The sequence below is a fragment of the Moschus berezovskii genome, chromosome 3, assembly GCF_049115385.1.
Source record: "Moschus berezovskii isolate FMDL1 chromosome 3, NW_MosBer_1.0, whole genome shotgun sequence".
NCBI classification, from domain to species: Eukaryota; Metazoa; Chordata; class Mammalia; order Artiodactyla; family Moschidae; genus Moschus; species Moschus berezovskii.
The window spans coordinates 121,179,561-121,197,443 of NC_142462.1; the positions used below are offsets into that span (position 1 = coordinate 121,179,561).

At 45.7% G+C, this 17,883-nt stretch overlaps 1 protein-coding gene across 1 annotated transcript in view; it reads left to right on the plus strand.

Annotated features, from left to right (window-relative positions):
• Positions 1-17,883, plus strand: part of CNTNAP2 (contactin associated protein 2) — a 1,655,962-nt gene that overhangs the window by 1,497,481 nt on the left and 140,598 nt on the right. The window contains exon 21 of the mRNA XM_055420199.2: positions 11,649-11,742. Coding sequence (XP_055276174.2) covers positions 11,649-11,742 — 94 coding nt within the window. The remainder of the gene's footprint in view (positions 1-11,648; positions 11,743-17,883) is intronic.

Sequence of the window (17,883 nt, forward strand, 5' to 3'; positions counted from 1 at the left end):
ATACACATGCGGGCACACACGGCTGGCTCGCAGAAGAAGTGAAAGTTCTCCTTACATCTCTTAATCTCATTCCTCCTAGTCTTTTCTATCTGCCATTCCCCACCACCTCTACCATATCCTTCCGCCCCTCTCCACACTCCACTTCTTGCAACAGGCTCCAAACATAGCCTTAAAACACGAGTGTCTCCAGGGAGCAGAGCTTTCCTGCTTTCTGTAAAGTCAGCAGAACGGGCCATCAGACCGAGCCGTGAGACCCGTGGCATTCACCCCACATTCTGAGGTCACTCTGTGTTTAACGATTTTTTTGATACACCTTTATACACTGTCACCTGGGACAGGATTTAAAGGATGTGTTTATCAGTCCTCTGACAACTGCCAATTTTTAGACTGTTGTTATTGAGGCCAAAAACTACTGGCAAAGTAATACAGACAGAGCCTCTGTATGAAAAAGAATGTGTTTGCTGAGCTTTCTTAATATCCAGGACTTTATTTTACAGTTAAAATCGATAGAAATGTAACCTTTTCAACTACACAAAATGAGTTCATGTTTATTATTAGTCTTTTTCTGCCATTACCATGTCGTGATTGCAGAGGGAGCCAGGTCAACCTAAGCTTTATTGAAAGACCATTAAAGAAACACACTCAAACTCATTTAAATACTGAAACCAGTGCCTTAGAAAGATCAATAAAGTAAAAGCTCCCAGAGTTGCTTAACTTAAATGCCCCACATATAAGGATCGTTCCACAAGCACATGAGCAAGCCTAGAAGGCCAGCCAATAAGGAAGAAAAAGCCATTTCATTAAATAGGTTTAGAACTGGAAAGCCCTTAACCTTAGTCTGATTAGACATACAGCATTTAAATGTTCTCAGTATTTTAAACATCATCTAGAGAAGAACCATTGATCAATGAATGCCATTTATTCAGGAAAGCCATTAGCTTTTAAGGTTAGGGGGGTGACTGCAATCAAAATCGCAGGTTCATCTCTTTAAAAATAACCAACACCAGATCATGCTCTAAAGTCCTAGACCTGCTTAGAGCCAGGAAATGTTCTTTCTAATGACCCTTAGCCTGGTGTCCAGAACACAGTCATGTGTATTAAATCAAATAGCTGCCACTGACTCCATGGACTTGGGTCAGACACAAACCTCTTGGTGCCTCAGTTTCCCCAGATCTGACTATGCGTGCTAAGTCGCTCCAATCACCTCCGACTCATTGCGACCCCATGGACCATAGCCCACCAGGCTTCTCCATCCATGGGATTCTCCAGGCAAGAATGCTAGAGTGGGTTGCCATGCCCTCCTCCAGGGGGTCTTCCTGACCCAGGGGTCAAACCCATGTCTCTTACATCTCCTGAATTGGCAGGCGGGTTATTTAACACTAGCACTGCCTGGGAACCAGAGATCTGATTAGGATGCTATCCTTTTCTGCATCCTTCCCTGGATACGAGAAACAAAGATGATTGTCACAAACCGCTTCCAGTTCTTCCTTATAAACAGTAATGTAAACTGCGAACTTCAGTAGTAATATTTGCTTAGCATAGTTTTAGAATCAGAATGGTCTTTATGGGCCATTGAATCAACCTCTGACCCAACTTAGAATCATCCCTGTCCCTCCTGACATCACCAGTTGTGAGAAATACACTCTTTTTTGCCTTTAACTGAAGCAGACTTGATTCTCGGTGTTGTGTTAGTTGCAAGGATGTTTACACATATATACATATTCTTTCTCAGATTCTTTTCCTTGATTATTACAAAATACTGACTATAGTTCCCTGTGCTATGCAGTAGGACCTTGTCGATTATCTATTTTTTATGTCAGTTCAGTCACTCACTCGTGTCTGACTCTTTGTGACCTCATGGACTGCAGCATGCCAGGCCTCCCTCGTCCATCACCAACTCCCGGAGATTGCTCAGACTCAGGTCCATCGAGTCGGTGATGCCATCCAGCCCTCTCATCCTCTGTCATCCCCGTCTCTTCCTGCCTTCCTAGTGCACTGTGTATCAGCTGAGTCCAGGCTCCTGATTTATCCCTCCCCCACTGAAACATAGCAAGAGGTTTTCCCAGCTGCGAGCACCTCCTTGGGCACATCTTCGGCTTCACTCCGCGGGGTGGCCGGATAGCAGAATCACTCGAAAGCGCTTGTGTGGCATTAAGAGGTATGAGGAGCCACGTCATTTACTTAAAGACATGCCTAGAAGGAGATACGATCGGGGAGGAATTTGAGGGTCATGCCAAAGGTTTTGCCTCTTCCCTGGTGGCTCAGACGGTAAAGAATCTGCCTGCAGTGCAGGAGACCAGGGTTTGATCTCTGGGTTGGGAAGATCCCCTGGAGGAGGGAATGGCTGCCCACTACAGTATTCTGGCCTGGAGAACTCCACGGACAGAGGAACCTGGCGGGCGACATCCCATGGAGTTCCAAAAAACGAATAACAGACTCACATGCCTCTTCCCACGCGGAAGCCCCCGGAGCAGCCAAGTCACCCTGTGACAGTCGTCCATGCCCACCCAGGTGGCCCAGGGGCTGGACAGGTGTAGCCTTCTCAGGAGTGCAGGCTGGCAGACGCCTGCTGGAGCCAACCTTCAAGCTCACCCTGAAGATCTGTCTGACTGTGAACTTCCATGAGGGGCTCATCTTCACAGACAGCCCCTGTATCTGGATCAGTCACAGCCAGGGCCCCCACCGGAGGACCTGACCATCAGAGAAGCCACCCCTCATCCCAGCCTCCCCAGACAAGTGATGGGACGGCCATCCCATCACACACACCAGCCTACAATGGTTTCCCTGTCCGTATGTGCCCTAGACAGACGGTTCTAACACATGGAGTTTATTGATGGCTTCGTGAAAACTTCCCCCACACAACACACCCAGGAATTTACCAGGATGTAAAGAAAGCATCACTGCGAACAAAGCTAGTGGAGGTGATGGAATTCCAGTGGAGCTATTTCAAATCCTGAAAGATGATGCTGTGAAAGTGCTGCATTCAATATGCCAAAAAATTTGGAAAACTCAGCAGTGGCCACAGTACTGGAAAAGGTTAGTTTTTATTCCAATCCCAAAGAAAGGCAAAGCCAAAGAATGCTCAAACTACTGCACAGTTGCACTCATCTCACACGCTAGTAAAGTCATGCTCAAAATTCTCCAAGCCAAGCTTCAGCAATATGTGAACCATGAACTTCCAGATGTTCAAGCAGGTTTTAGAAAAGGCAGAGGCACCAGAGATCAAACTGCCAACATCCACTGGATCATGGAGAAAGCAAGAGAGTTTCAGAAAAACATCTATTTCTGCTTCATTGACTATGCCAAAGCCTTTGACTGTGGATCACAATAAACTGTGGAACATTCTGAAAGAGATGGGAATCCCAGACCACCTGACCTGCCTCTTGAGAAACCTGTATGCAGGTCAGGAGGCAACAGTTAGAACTGGACATGGAACAACAGACTGGTTCCAAATAGGAAAAGGAGTACATCAAGGTTGTATATTGTCACCCTGCTTATTAAACTTATATGCAGAGTACATCATGAGGAACGCTGGGCTGGAAGAAGCACAAGCTGGAATCAAGATTGCCGGGAGAAATATCAAAAACCTCAGATATGCAGATGACACCACCCTTATGGCAGAAAGTGAAAAGGAACTCAAAAGCCTCTTGATGAAAGTGAAAGAGGAGAGTGAAAAGGTTGGCTTGAAGCTCAACATTCAGAAAACGAAGATCATGGCATCTGGTCCCATCACTTCATGGGAAATAGATGGAAAAACAGTGGAAACAGTGTCAGACTTTATTTTTTGGGGCTCCAAAATCACTGCGGATGCTGATTGTAGCCATGAAATTAAAAGACACTTACTCCTTGGAAGGAAAGTTACGACCAACCTAGATAGCATATTAAAAAGCAGAGACATTACTTTGCCAACAAAGGTCCGTCTAGTCAAGGCTATGGTTTTTCCAGTGGTCATGTATGGATGTGAGAGTTGGACTGTGAAGAAAGCTGATCGCTGAAGAATTGATGCTTTTGAACTGTGGTGTTGGAGAAGACTCTTGAGAGTCCCTTGGACTGCAAGGAGATCCAACCAGTCCATTCTAAAGGAGATCAATCCTGGGTGTTCATTGGAAGGACGGATGCTAAAGCTGAAACTGCAATACTTTGGCCACCTCATGCGACGAGTTGACTCACTGGAAAAGACTCTGATGCTGGGAAAGGTTGGGGGCGGGAGGAGAAGGGGACGACAGAGAACAAGATGGCTGAATGGCATCACCAACTCTGTGGACATGAGTTTAAATGAAGTACGGGAGTTGGTGATGAACAGGGAGGCCTGGCATGCTATGATTCATGGGGTCGCGGAGAGTCGGAAACGACTGAGCGAATGAACTGAACTGAACTGAACTGATCTGAATTGTGTTAACTATTAGCTAAACCACTCACTGTGTGTAATCATTAATTTTGATGGCTATTAAAGTGATTTTAAATATAGAAGCATATTAAAACCATGAGCTATTCTCACACTGGATCTTTGAGAAGGAAATCAGAAATGTAATTACTAGATAGCGATTCAGATGTTGATTTTTAATGCTTTATCGTCATCTTCTGAATTCTCATCTACAAGTCAAAAGACACACCTGAAAATCTTAAATATGCTCTCATGAGGAACTTCATGCTATAAAAGTCCTAGAAATTAGCTGTTTTGAAAATGCTATATCAATTGTGAAATGAGAATTTCTCCTCTTATCCTTTGATATTTATAAACATTATACAGATTTATTAACACAAAGTCAGTTTTCTTTTTTAAATACTTTGTGCTTTAAATAGTATTCAGTGTTTTTCCAGTAGGTGGAGTGTTAGGCCAGGGAAAGTAGATTAACATTTGAAAGCTTTTTTTTTTTTTTACTGTTTTGAGAAATTTTTTGTATAAAAATAAGCCACCTAATGGGCTCATTAATTCTTTTAATCGCATCAATACCACAGGATTTCAGTTGCACTAGACCTTATGAGGCAAAATATATTGTACTGACTACATTTCCATAATAATGAAGTCATGATGACAATTAATAAGCATGTAAATGCTCCTCATTGTAAAATTGCTTATCAAGCCATCAATGAAAACTCCTGATAACTCTGAAAGGAAAACTGTGCACATGTACAGGGATGGAACATCTGTCTCTTAAAGACTTTATTTCCCAAATCTTAACCATCTCTGGAAAAGAACATTCCTTGTGAGTTTAACATTGGTTCAAGGCTGACCTTGCCACTTCCAGTCTCAAGGCTGACCTTGCCACTTCTGGTCTGTGAGCTGGGGCGGGTCACTGACTGTCCGTGTCCTCAGGGCTGTGCCGCGTGTCCCTTTGTCTCCAGACAGGGAGCTGGGCCCTCAGATGGCTGGAGGTGACCGAACAGTAGCTCAGTCTTTCTTCCCTCCTCCTTCCCCGCCTCCTGCATTTCACCCCCAAATCATAAACAGGGCGACGAAATCCCCTCCCACTCCGCCAAGACAAACTGTGGCTTAAAATGGCAGTGAACTGAAATCACAAAATCACACCTGGTTGACACGAAAGCTCTGAACTCAGTGTGTGAGGCTGGAGCCCCAGCCCAAGTCAGAATGACGGTAAATATCACACAAATGAGCATCCCCTTAAGGGTGTCCTGGGGCACATGGTGTCACAGCCTTTAATTTTAATGCTCTTCTATTACACAGGCTCTCATTGCCTCTTAACTGCCGGTGAGATGACCATCAGCTAAATGTACAGTGAAATAGCTTGCTTAGACCCTGAAGAAATTGCCTTGAACTGATCGCACTTGACCATGACCAATGCACCAGGGTTCGCTGGCAGTCAGCCGCCTGGTAACGTGAGGGAACCGGTATTAATATGATGTGTTCTCAGGCTCTGCAGGTTGAGCCGTACCTGCCTTATCTGCCTTAACGCATTCTATCCTATAATGTAAATACTTAAAGTGTAGCTGAGCTCTTCCTTCCCCGGTTGAGCCACGGGGGCTGTTTCAGGAGCCTGTCACTCACAGGTCACCTTTGGGGTTACCCAAGTGTAGCTGGGTTAGCGTATCAGTCCGGCCAGCCAATGCCCTTTCTGAGTGGAGATGCTTTTTGTCATATCAAAGCAGAGGACACTCTTCCGTGTCTGTTAAATGAGGTAAGGACGTGAAAACTCCAGCACAAAGCCCTGCACACAGTAGCGGCTCAGTACGTGGGTCTGGGTTCAAACAGAAGACAGGAACCATGTGCATGCGTGCCTCCCCCCGCACCCCAGAGAGCAGAGGAGTTCTGGCTTGGCGAGGCAGGAGCTGGTCTGGGGTTGCTGGAACACCAAAAGGCCACTCTCTGGAGTTTGAGGAGTGTGCACACGTGTGAGCGTATGTGAGATTGGAGGCAGGAGGTCTCAGAGCACGCGACCCACGCAGGGCTCACAGCAGCTCTGGTTTCCAGGGGAAACAGACGGGTACCAGGCCATAGGGTCACAGGGGGATCACACTCTGGGTCTGAGGCTCGGGCAGACCTCCCCACCCCCAAGCCAGCATCAGAAATTTCCAGAAGCTCTTTCTTCCCTCCAGGGCCCCCTTTGTTATTCTGTCACTCAGGCGTGTCCGACTCTGTGTGACCCCATGGACTCGCCAGGCCTCCCTGTCCTTCACCATCTCCTGGAGTTTGCTCAAACTCATGTCCATCGAATCGGTGACGCCACCCAACCATCTCATCCTCTGTCGTCCCCTTCTCCTCCCGCCCTCCAACTTTCCCAGGATCAGGGTCTTTCCCAATCAGTCAGCTCTTCACATCAGTTGGCCGAAGTATTAGAGCTTCAGCATCAGTCCTCCCAATGAACATTCAGGGTTGGTTTCCTTTAGGATTGACTGGTTTGATCTCCTTGCTGTCCAAGGGACTCTCAAGAGTCTTCTCCAACACCACAGTTCAAAAGCATCAATTCTTCAGTGCTCAGCTTTCTTTATAGTCCAGCTCTCCTCACATCCATACGTGACTACTGGAAAAACCATAGCTTTGACTAGACGGACCTTTGTCGGCAAAGTAATGTCTGCTTTTTAGCACGCTGTCTAGGTTGGTCATCGCTTTTCTTCCAGGGCCCTCTACCAGAAAAGTTTAATGTTCTGCTCACTTTAAAGGAAATTAAAGGAACTCATGTTAATCACAGAGCATATACTGAAAGGAGGCAATGAATTGATTACCAACACAGACTCACAACCCAGGGACCTCCAAGGGGGTATCACTGGGGGAGGAGCAGGGAGAGCTTATTTTGGGGATGGGGCTCATGTACGGAGGATTCCGGAAAGCAGGGCTGGATGCTCTCAAAAAGCCGGGGCAGCTCAGGAATCGATCTTATTAACAATCTCTCTCTGGGAGACAAGAAGACAGGAGCAGGACTAGCATGGTTGTCTGAGAAGCAAGCCAGGAGGAGGCACTGTTCAGTCCTGGTTTTAATGTCATAAGCTCTTCTTTAATTCCTGGGATTGGTTTTCTATTGCTGCGGTAACAACTTACTGCAGATTTAGGGTAACCCTGAGGGGTTGCCTTACGGCTCTGGAGGCCAGTTAGCATCACTGAGCGGATGGCCTCCTGCTGGCTGGGCTGGTTGCCCCGAAGCTCGGAGAGGAGAATCCCTTTCCTTGCCTTTTCCAGCTTCTAGAGGCACCTTCGTCCCACAGCTCATCACCCCAGAGTCCAGGATCCTTAATTTAGTTGCATCTGTAAGTCCCAGAGCGGCTGTTCCCTTTCCCACGATCCCCGCCACGTCACCTCATCCTTTCCTGCCACACCCTTCCTTCTGGGCACAAAGTAGGATGAGCGTGAGACAGAGACGAGAGACGAGGAAAACACGAGTGGACTCCTCTTCCCTCTTAGCTCTCGTCCTGTGGTCCTCTTCCATCACAGAACTGCCACAGACACGAGGAGTTTAATCTCCATACACGTCAAAGCCTTCCTGTGTATCTTCAGCGTTTGTCATATTTTCCAACTCGGTTGTTAAAAAAGATTTTCCTAACTAAACAAGTGATTTGGATCACTGCCCGCTGAGATTCCTGCCCAACGTTTTTTCATTAATCACTTCATTAATGAATTAAGACTCAAGAGTGCTTTTAGTATTTATAGATAAATCAGCGCCAAGCAGAATCACTGATAGCACGATCAAGACTCAGAAACTGCTGAGTCATCTGTATCCTTCCAAACAAAAGAAAGAGAGTTTAATGTAGGTAAATTTCAGCTTTGGGTTCAAGTCATCAGCTGCATATACGAAGGAAGGGGAAGAGATTAAAGTAATCTATGGAGTCAGTTCAGTTCAGTTCAGCCGCTCAGTCGTGTCCGACTCTCCGCGACCCCATGAATCACAGCACGCCAGGCCTCCCTGTCCATCACCAACTCCCGGAGTTCACTCAAACTCATGTCCACAGAGTCAGTGATGCCATCCAGCCATCTCATTCTCGGTCGTCCCCTTCTCCTCCCGCCCCCAACCTTTCCCAGCATCAGAGTCTTTTCCAGTGAGTCAACTCGCCGCATGAGGTGGCCAAAGTATTGCAGTTTCAGCTTTAGCATCAGTCCTTCCAATGAACACCCAGGATCGATCTCCCTTACAATGGACTGGTTGGATCTCCTTGCGGTACAAGGGACTCTCAAGAGTGTTCTCCAACACCACAGTTCAAAAGCATCAATTCTTCGGCGATCAGCTTTCTTCACAGTCCAACTCTCACATCCATACATGACCACTGGAAAAACCATAGCCTTGACTAGACGGACCTTTGTTGGCAAAGTAATGTCTCTGCTTTTTAATATACTATCAAGGTTGGTCATAACTTTCCTTCTAAGGAGTAAGCGTCTTTTAATTTCATGGCTGCAATCAGTGGAGACAAACTAGCAATTTTATTTCACATGAGCTCAGTAAAAATAATATAAAATCTGCCAAGAGCCAACTCTGTCAAGTACAATAGGGTAGCATACTGTTTACTACATACTGTTACAATGTAACTATTTCAGGAAGCCTTTTGTTTTGTTTGTTTCAAACTAAACTTTTAATTTTGTATTGGGGCATAGCTGATTAACAATGTTGTGGTAGTTTCAGGGAAGGGACTCAGCCATACATACGCATGTATCCATTCTCCCCCAACCCCCCTCCCATGCAGGCCGCCACATAACATTGAGTAGAGTTCCCTGTGCTATACAATAGGTCCTTGTTGGTTATCCATTTTGAATATAGCAGTGTGTACATGACCTCTGCAAACTCCTTAACTACTCCCCTCAGCAGCCCTAAGTTCCTTAACAACAGGTAGTGAAGTGGATGGAGGAACCATAGCAGTTCCCCATGTGTGCCACCAGATGGCGCCAAAGCTGCTAGTTGCTATTTAGCAACAGGGACAAACCTAGACAGCATATTAAAAAGCTGATACGTTACTTTGCCAACAAAGATTCGTCTAGTGAAAGCTACGGTTTTTCCAGTAGTCATGTATGGATGTGAGAGTTGGACTATTTTAAAGAAAACTGAGCGCTGAAGAACTGATGCTTTTGAACTGTGGTGTTGGAGAAGACTCTTGAGAGCTTGGACAGCAAGGAGATCCAACCAGTCCATCCTAAAGAAAATCAGTCCTGAATATTCATTGGAAGGACTGATGGTGAAGCTGAAACTCCAATACTTTGGCTACCTGATGTGAAGAACTGACTAACTGGAAAAGACCCTGATGCTGGGAAAGATTGAAGACAGGAGGAGAAGGGGATGACAGAAGATGAGATGGCTGGATGGCGTCACCGACTTGATGAACATGAGTTTGAGTAAACTCCTGGAATTGGTGATGGACAGGGAGGTCTGGCATGCTGCAGTCCGTGAGGTCTCGAAGAGTCCGATACGACTGAGCGACTGAACTGAGAGTCGCCTCTGCCCCAGGGAAACAATGAAGTAGAAAAATATTAATATTTTAGGTTCTCTGGTCAGAACATGTGTTTTGTTAATGAAGGACTTGAAATTATAGCAAATTTTTCAAAACTGTAGTCGAACATGCCAATGTTGGCTTTAATCATGGTTTTTAGACTTTTATCACAGCGCTACCAGACACCCGGGCACAAAACAACCTCACAGTACCAGTCCTGAAGGCCAGAACTCTCCAGATTCCTAAGCTGCGGTGACTCTTGGACTCTTAATCTTGAATATTCAATAAGCTCTAAGTTTCAAGGAAGCAATCTCAAGATTCCAGGGTAGATTGTCATTAACAATTGACCATCATTCCTCAAAGCGGCCAGTCCTCCTCCTGGCCAGTGAGATCGGTTCCCCTCCCCACACTTTCTGCCTCCCTCTCCTCCCCCTCCTGCTCCTCGCCCCCCAAGCAGGCCTGCACCCTGCAGCTTTGCCCATGCTGGCCCATCTCTAGCAAGTCTACTTTCGGAAGTTCATGCCCCAGGAAACTGCTACTTGTACGCAGTTCCCACAGGAAGGACCTGCTGAATGAAGGACAGAAGTGTTTCCTTCTAACCCACACCTTACCTTATGCTCTCCTGAGCAGGTATTAAACTCACTTCAGAAAAACAAAAGGTTACAAAAGATTTCCGCTCCCCCCCCCCAGGTGGTTACAAAGAAACACAGAAAGTTCTAGGAGCTCACAGTTGGAGAAACAACTAGAATGTTTGGGTTGAAAAAGTTCAGCTAAGGCAAGAATCTCCAGTTAGGGCACAAAGGATTCTGGGACAGCGGCGCTCACACTTTTGCATGGGAGGCGTAATCAGACGTGTGACAGCCATTGTCTGTAAGCTCGTCCCATCTGCTTCAATTTTAACTCCCTCTGTTGCCAACCCAGCTCCACTCTGAAAAGTCAGCTCTGCTACAGCAACGGTGTCTTTGCCCCCTCCAGGCTCTGATGTCCCTGCGCTGTGGCAGGAAGGCGAAATCACCCTCGTTTGGACAAGCAAGAAAACTGTGACCCTGATATCTCAGCATTTGAATGTACATATTCTTGCGTGTATGCCTGCTCAGTCCTGTCTGACTCTCTGTGGCCCCAGGGCTGTAGCCTGCCAGACTCCTCTGTCCATGGGATTTCCCAGTCAAGCGTACTGGAGTGGGGTGCCATTTCCTACTCCAGGGAATCTTCTGATAGAGATCGAACCTGCATCTGCCTCTCCTGCGTTGGCAGACAGGTTCTTTACTAGCTGAGTCACCAGGGAAGCTCACACGTATTCACGTACATTAATATATTCATATTCACATTTGAACACACACACACACATATATTCTGAAGAACGATATTGGTGTCCTGCTGGACAGACCCAGATGGGGAAGAAATAAGTGCAGTAAGATGATGCTAAAGAAAATGATTGTCCATGCAGCCTATTCTATCTCAGAGGTCAATGCTAGAGACTGGATTAAGCAGCTTTTACTCTATTAAAATGAGTTAGGGTCTTAGTCCAGCAGCCACAGAAAAGGTGCATGAGCTAGAGAAGCACTCATAAAAGGTCTTCATGTACAAGCTTAAATCATTTTCCAGTAACCCCAGCGAAGGCTGGGATGAACTCCTATTTTCTCAGGCTGGTGTTTTGGAGTCAGCACTGATGAAATAAGACCCAGAAACTGGGGTTGGAAGAGTGACATCATCCCCCAGGGAAGATCTGAGTCCACGTGGGATGTGACATTCTTCTAAAAGTGTCTCTCCTTTTCTTCCTGCAGCTGGATCACTATCCTTCCGTGAGTTACCACCTGCCAAGTTCATCCGACACGCTCTTCAATTCTCCCAAGTCGCTCTTCCTAGGAAAAGTAATAGGTAAGAAATTTGGGATAAACTCCCCACATAATATTTCCTAAAGCTGCTCATTCGCCTTTGAAATGCGTCGTAATTGGTGGTTGAGGCTCCTACATCCGTGATGGTGATAAAACCTGTGTCGTTTGGTGCGTGACAAAGTAAAACACAGGTGAAACCGTATCTGCTCCCAGTTCTTTATCTGAAATCTGTTCTTCAGTTTATTAAAGAGCTCTACCCACGAACAACATTTAATATAACTTTTTCCTATTCAAAGTATTCATAGGTTCTGTCTTCCTCTCACTGTTGGGAAGGATACCCGATATTATCTTTTTTTTAACTGTTTTCTAGATTTCTTGTTTTGGCTATGCTGGGTCTCCGTTGCTACTGGTACTTTTCTCTAGTTTCAGCGAGTGGGGTCTACTCTCTAGTTGGGGTGCATGGATTGCAGTGGCTTCTCTTGTTGCAGAGCACAGACTCTAGGGCATTCTGGCTTCAATAGTTGTGGCACGTGGGCTGGATAGTTGCAGCTCCAGGCTCTAGAGCACAGGCTCAGTAATTGGGGTGCACAGGCTTAGTTGCTCCCAGCATGTGAAATCTTCCCGGGTCGGGGATTGAACCCATGTGTCCTGCATTGCAGGTGGATTCTTTACCCCCAAGCCACCCGGGAAGCCCTACCTCTATTACCCAGTCAGAAGGCTGATAGGAGTTGGGAAATTGTGACAGAATACCTCTATGTGTGATTGTGAATTTAGAAGCCGCTTGGCCCTTCTCTTTATAGATCAGTGCTGTCGAGATTAACTCTGTATGTGATTGGTTACGTATTTTAAATGATTAATATAAAGCCAGTGACATTTTTTTTTTCTGTAAGAGAACTCTGTATCACGAACCCAAAATGGAACTCGTAAGACAGTGGGTGATGCAAAGGGGGGTGGCGGGGGGGCGGGGGAGCTCTGTGATCAGAATGCTCTAAATTGTTAAAAGCACTCATTTTTAAAAGATGGGACAGGGGAACCTAGCAGATAATGAAAAGAACAGGGGACCCAACCCATAACAATAAGTAACAATAGTATACACTTACAGAGGACTTTCTATGGGCCAAGATCCATTTCAAGCACTTCAGATACATGAACACATTTAATCAGCTTAGTAATTTCACAGTCAGATACCTGTGTCTCTGTTCCTGACTACTGTGCTGTAACCCCTGTGATGGTGGAGTTAGGAATGAAACAGAAAGACAGAAGAGGATTTGGGCAACAGAGGCTGACCTGCTGAGGGACAGGCCTGACATCCCATGTCAGAAAGTAGCCAAGAGCAAAATGTATTCCAGGACTTAGAACCAGGGACACACCAGGCAAGACAGCGGGCAAACAGGTGTAGGCTGGGTCCCAGGAAAGGGCCACGCCCTCAGCAAAAAGGCAGGAGGGAGTGGCAGTAGTTTAATTGGTGGATGAAAGTGGAGAAACAAAGGCAGCCCAGACGCCCGGGCTCCCTGCTGTTCTAGGCATCATGCTAATCATCTTCCATGTGTAAATGTGACAACGTAATGTCACAGCAACTCAGTGAAGCAAGACGTGTGATTATTATCCTCGTTTTACAGATGAGGACCCTGACGCTGAGGATGGTCAGTTTGCTGGAGTTACTTGACTGGTGTGTGGTAAAGCAGAGTTTTGAAGCTGGGTCTCTCTGATGAGAGTCCACGGTTAAACAAAAGGACTAGTCATTACGGGTCAAGGTCCAGAAGGAAACGCAGTGGAAATAATTTATTTACACATGCCAATATAGTCAGTGGCGTAGAGCCTTGGTGTCTGTAGACGTGGACCCTGAGATGTTGGTGAGTGCCCACTTGCCACCATATGCTTTCCTCAAGTCAATGAAGAATAACAGGAAATTTTCAGTGCTCCTTTAGGGCTGATTCCATCCAAACAAACTCTACGCTATGATACTATGATATTCCTAAAGTAACACCCAGCAAGAACATACCGGAAACAATGGACTTCCTTTCTTTCATGAAACTCACAGTCAAGTTTGACAGGTGTGTTGAGTGAATGCCAGTTTCCTTCACTATGAGTAACACTCTTGTTCATCAGTATTTCAGGTCAGGTGACTAAATTGACACTAAAGCAAAACTGCAATATGCAATGAGGAACAAACCTTCAAGGTCATGAACAAATAACATCGTGAAGACAAGTCTTCTATAAGTAAGAACCAACTCTGCTCAAAAGGTGCTGAGCTAAAACCATTATATGAATTTCAGGTATATGAGTAATACACCCAGAGTTTTCTGTTCACCAAAGAAAAATTTGGCCATGTAAATAAACTAACTGTGCGTGTGATGACTTGCAGAGAGAAATAGAAACCTGTAAGGACATCCACGGCCCCAACAGGAGGGGACCTCAAGGCTAAGTTACGGTGCTGCTTCGGGTCTCACGCGAGACTTCTATTCGAGACTGACTGTCATCCACACCAGCCCCAGAGCTCTCTGCGGGCCACAAGACAGTGTCTCGAAGTTCCACTGCATCCTAACAAGGAGCACTCTTCTAACCTCACAGACAGTAGGCCTCCCGGCTCCCGTCTGTCCAGGGGATTTTTCAGGCAAGAATACTGGAGTGGGGTTGCCATTTCCTCCTCCAAGGGAACAAGGAGCAAGTGCTCAATAAATATTTGTTAAATTAATAAAATAAAGAGTAGAAGGCAAGGAAACGATAAGCTTATCACCGTAGACGTGTCCTGCAGCGTGAAGAGTGCCGATGAGGAGGCTAAGGCAATAAAACTAGCACGGAGGCAAGCTCCTCCCACACAGCTTGCAGTCTCGTTTTCCTGAAGGCAGGCATCTGACAGTAATGCAGTGGAAAGCACGTAGGCTTCGGAATCAGGTAGAGATGGTGTGGCAGTCAGCTGGTCAGCTCGTGCTGCTGTAAAATCCCCCAGACTAGACAGCTAAGCGACAGACAGACGTTTATTTCTCACAAGTTCTGAAGGCTGGAAAGTTGGAGATCAAGATACCAGCAGAGCAGGTGTCTGGCGAGGGCCCGCCTGCTGGTTTGCAGACAGCCGTCTTCTCGTTGTATCCTCGTGTGATGGAGAGAGAAGCGAGCTCTCTCCTGTCTCTTCTTGTATGACTGTGTGCTGAGTCTCTTCAATTGTGTCCAACTCTTTGTGACCTGATGGACGGTGGCCCGCCAGGCTCCTCTGTCCGTGGGATTATCCCAGCAGGAATACTGGAGTGAGTTGCCATTTCCTCCTCCAGGGGGCTCTTCTTAGAGGGACACTAATCTCATTCAAGAGGGCTCCACCCTCACGACCTGATCCCAGGTCCATCCCCTTGGGAGTTAGGATTTTAACATACTGATCTAGAGAGACACAAGCCCTCAGTCTGTAGCCGCCACTGGTGTTTGAATCTGGGCTCTGCCCCTCATCGGCAGTGAACCCTTGGGTTCAGTACCTGAACCTCCCAGGGCCTGGGTCTGTCAGTTACAAAATGGGAACACAGTGCCTACTTGCAAGCTGTTAGCTTCCTGAAGCTAACAGGAGGCTCGCAGTGTTGTCTCCTTCCTTTTTAATGTATCTTTTTGCAGCAGCCACATCAGTGCCTAAGGCATGGCAAGTGCTCAAAAAAATATTTGTGGAGTAAATAAACTACCTTTTTAGTATTAAGTGAATAACATTTTAAGAAATATCCCATGTAATGCTTGGTAATAATAAAGAAAAAAATGATGACTGTTTTTGGATCCTGGCTCTGTGCCAACCACTACAGTATGTGCTTTAGTATAGGGTGAAGCATCTGTCTGCAATACAGGAGACATGGGTTCAATCCCTGGGTCGGGAAGATCCCCTGGAGAAGGAAATGGCACCCCACTCCAGTACTATTGCCTGGAAAATCCCATGGATGGAGGAGCCTGCTAGGCTGCAGTCTGTGGGGTCACAAAGAGTCGGACGCGACTGAGCGACTTCACTTTCACTTTCACAGTGCTCATGACATCAGCCTGGACCACTGTTACCCTCCCTGCATGGGAAAAGGAGTGAAGGTTCAGGAAGGTTATTTCCTTCAAGCCGGTTTTCCAGCAGAAGCACTGTTGCCTTTTGGGGTCAGATACACAGTTTTTCATTGTGGTGGTTGACTTGTGCTTGTGGGGTGCTTAGCGGCTTTCCGGTGCTCTACCCACTGGCTACAAGTCACACCTCCCAGTTGTGAGAGCCATCAGTGACTCCAGATGTGGCCAAATGCTCCCCCAAGGGTAGAGTCACCACCCACTGGGACCACTGGCTTAACATCTCCCTTGCTCATTGGCAGAGGTGGCCTTTGAAACAGGTGTGTGACATCAAGAGCTAGGCATTCCTTCCTGGTAACACCTGCAACTTTCAGAAGGATGAAGAAGCAAGGAAGAGATCTGATACCTTGGAGATAAATTCTGTTAGTAACATCTAAGGAGTCACAGTGAGGACCTCAGAAAATATGTGGGTGCCTGGCTAAGCTAATCACCCGCCATCTCCTCCAGCCAGTGTTCCTTAAAAATGTGGTCATTTAGCAGGAGCAGGATGGTGCGATCTCTCTTTGAAACTGACATACACGTCAGTGAGAAGCAACCAATATGCTTTCACCAGCTATGTAAATATCCATAAGACAGCAGAACTTCAAATGGCTATCTCACGTACTCCAGTAAGGTTTCGACACCCCCTTGCGATCCGTGGCCCCAAGTTGTCGAGTCAGCTGCTAGTCAGAAACTGATCACATAGAAGAAGGAAAAGGAGATGTATCTAAATAAATTAATAGGACTTCACATGGAGCTCTTTGATGAGCATTGCTTGAAAAGGGACACATAAAAAGGATGAAAGAAGGATACGTAATCCACAACAAGTGTGACTTCTAAAGGGAGCGGCAGAAATATATTCTAGAAATAAAACTGTGAACGCTGTCAACCAGCAACAGAATTTTGGAATGAGTTGTGACATTTCTGAATCCTGCAAGGAGGAAGCCAGGATCCCCAGCAGTGAGCGAAGCTTCACAAAGTAGAAATTTCACCAGACCTAGTTATGTCTATCATTTACTAGCTGAATGATGTCATGGGCTTTATATATCTGATTTTCAACAACAGATCTAACAGTCTGTCAAGAGAATCTCTGGGTCAGTTGGAAGCCTGCCGCAGACTCTTCTGTGCTGTTCGTATCTCTCCCCAACATTTCTATCAGTGCCTTGGATAAAGACACAAATAGAACGTTTATTAAGTTTGCAAATGCCACGAAGCTGAGAGGGATGGTTTAATAAGCTGGATGATAAAAAGCACTTTAAAAGCATCTTGACAGGCTGGAAAGACAGGGTAAAAATAATAATATGGAATGTAATAGAGATAAACATAATTCTTGCACTTAGACCAGAAGGAAAAAAAAAAAGAAGCATATAAGTAGAACATGAAAGACTCCTGGTATCAGAAGACTCAGGGCGGGGGTGGTGTTATGGACATTTCAATATGTGGTGACTGATTTTTAAATAAATATAATACTGAAGCACGTTAATAAGAGAATTGTGTACACAGCAAGAAGTATAGGCTGACCTCAGCTGGGATGTCATGGCCAATCCTAAGCACCACATTTTAAAACGTCTTTTAGGAAGACCAAATACGTAAAGCATCCATAAGGGGAAAAAATCAAAAGACTTGGAGATACTTACACCAGTAAAAATATATGATTTAAGAGACATGAAAGAATCCATTTTTTAGTCTTGACAACTGCTCCATAAAAGAAGAATTAGGCTTTGTAGAGGCTTACTCCAAGGGACCAGAGTCACCAAGTGACAGGAAAATTTCAGTTCGAAAGAACTTCCTAATAGCTAAAACTATTCAAAAATGAGGAGCCACTCTTTGGAAGTAGAGGAGCTTCCAATATTGAGAGTATTGAACAAAAGCTATATTAAAATGTGTCCTGTACTTTGAGGAGTTTCCTGACTTGAGTAAGACCAACTTTCATAAAGCCTAAAAGCCCTTGGAACTGTAAGAAGATGATGGCTTTTTTGAAAGGTGAAAAATGCAATACTAAAACTGAGAAGGTTCTCCTGTTTCATGTGAGAATTAAAAGGACAGTTGTGTTTAGGGTTCCTCGATGTCACACACCATTGTGAGTGTATTATAGGTGTGAATTTAGCAGAATGTCAATATTGACTGCTCCTCA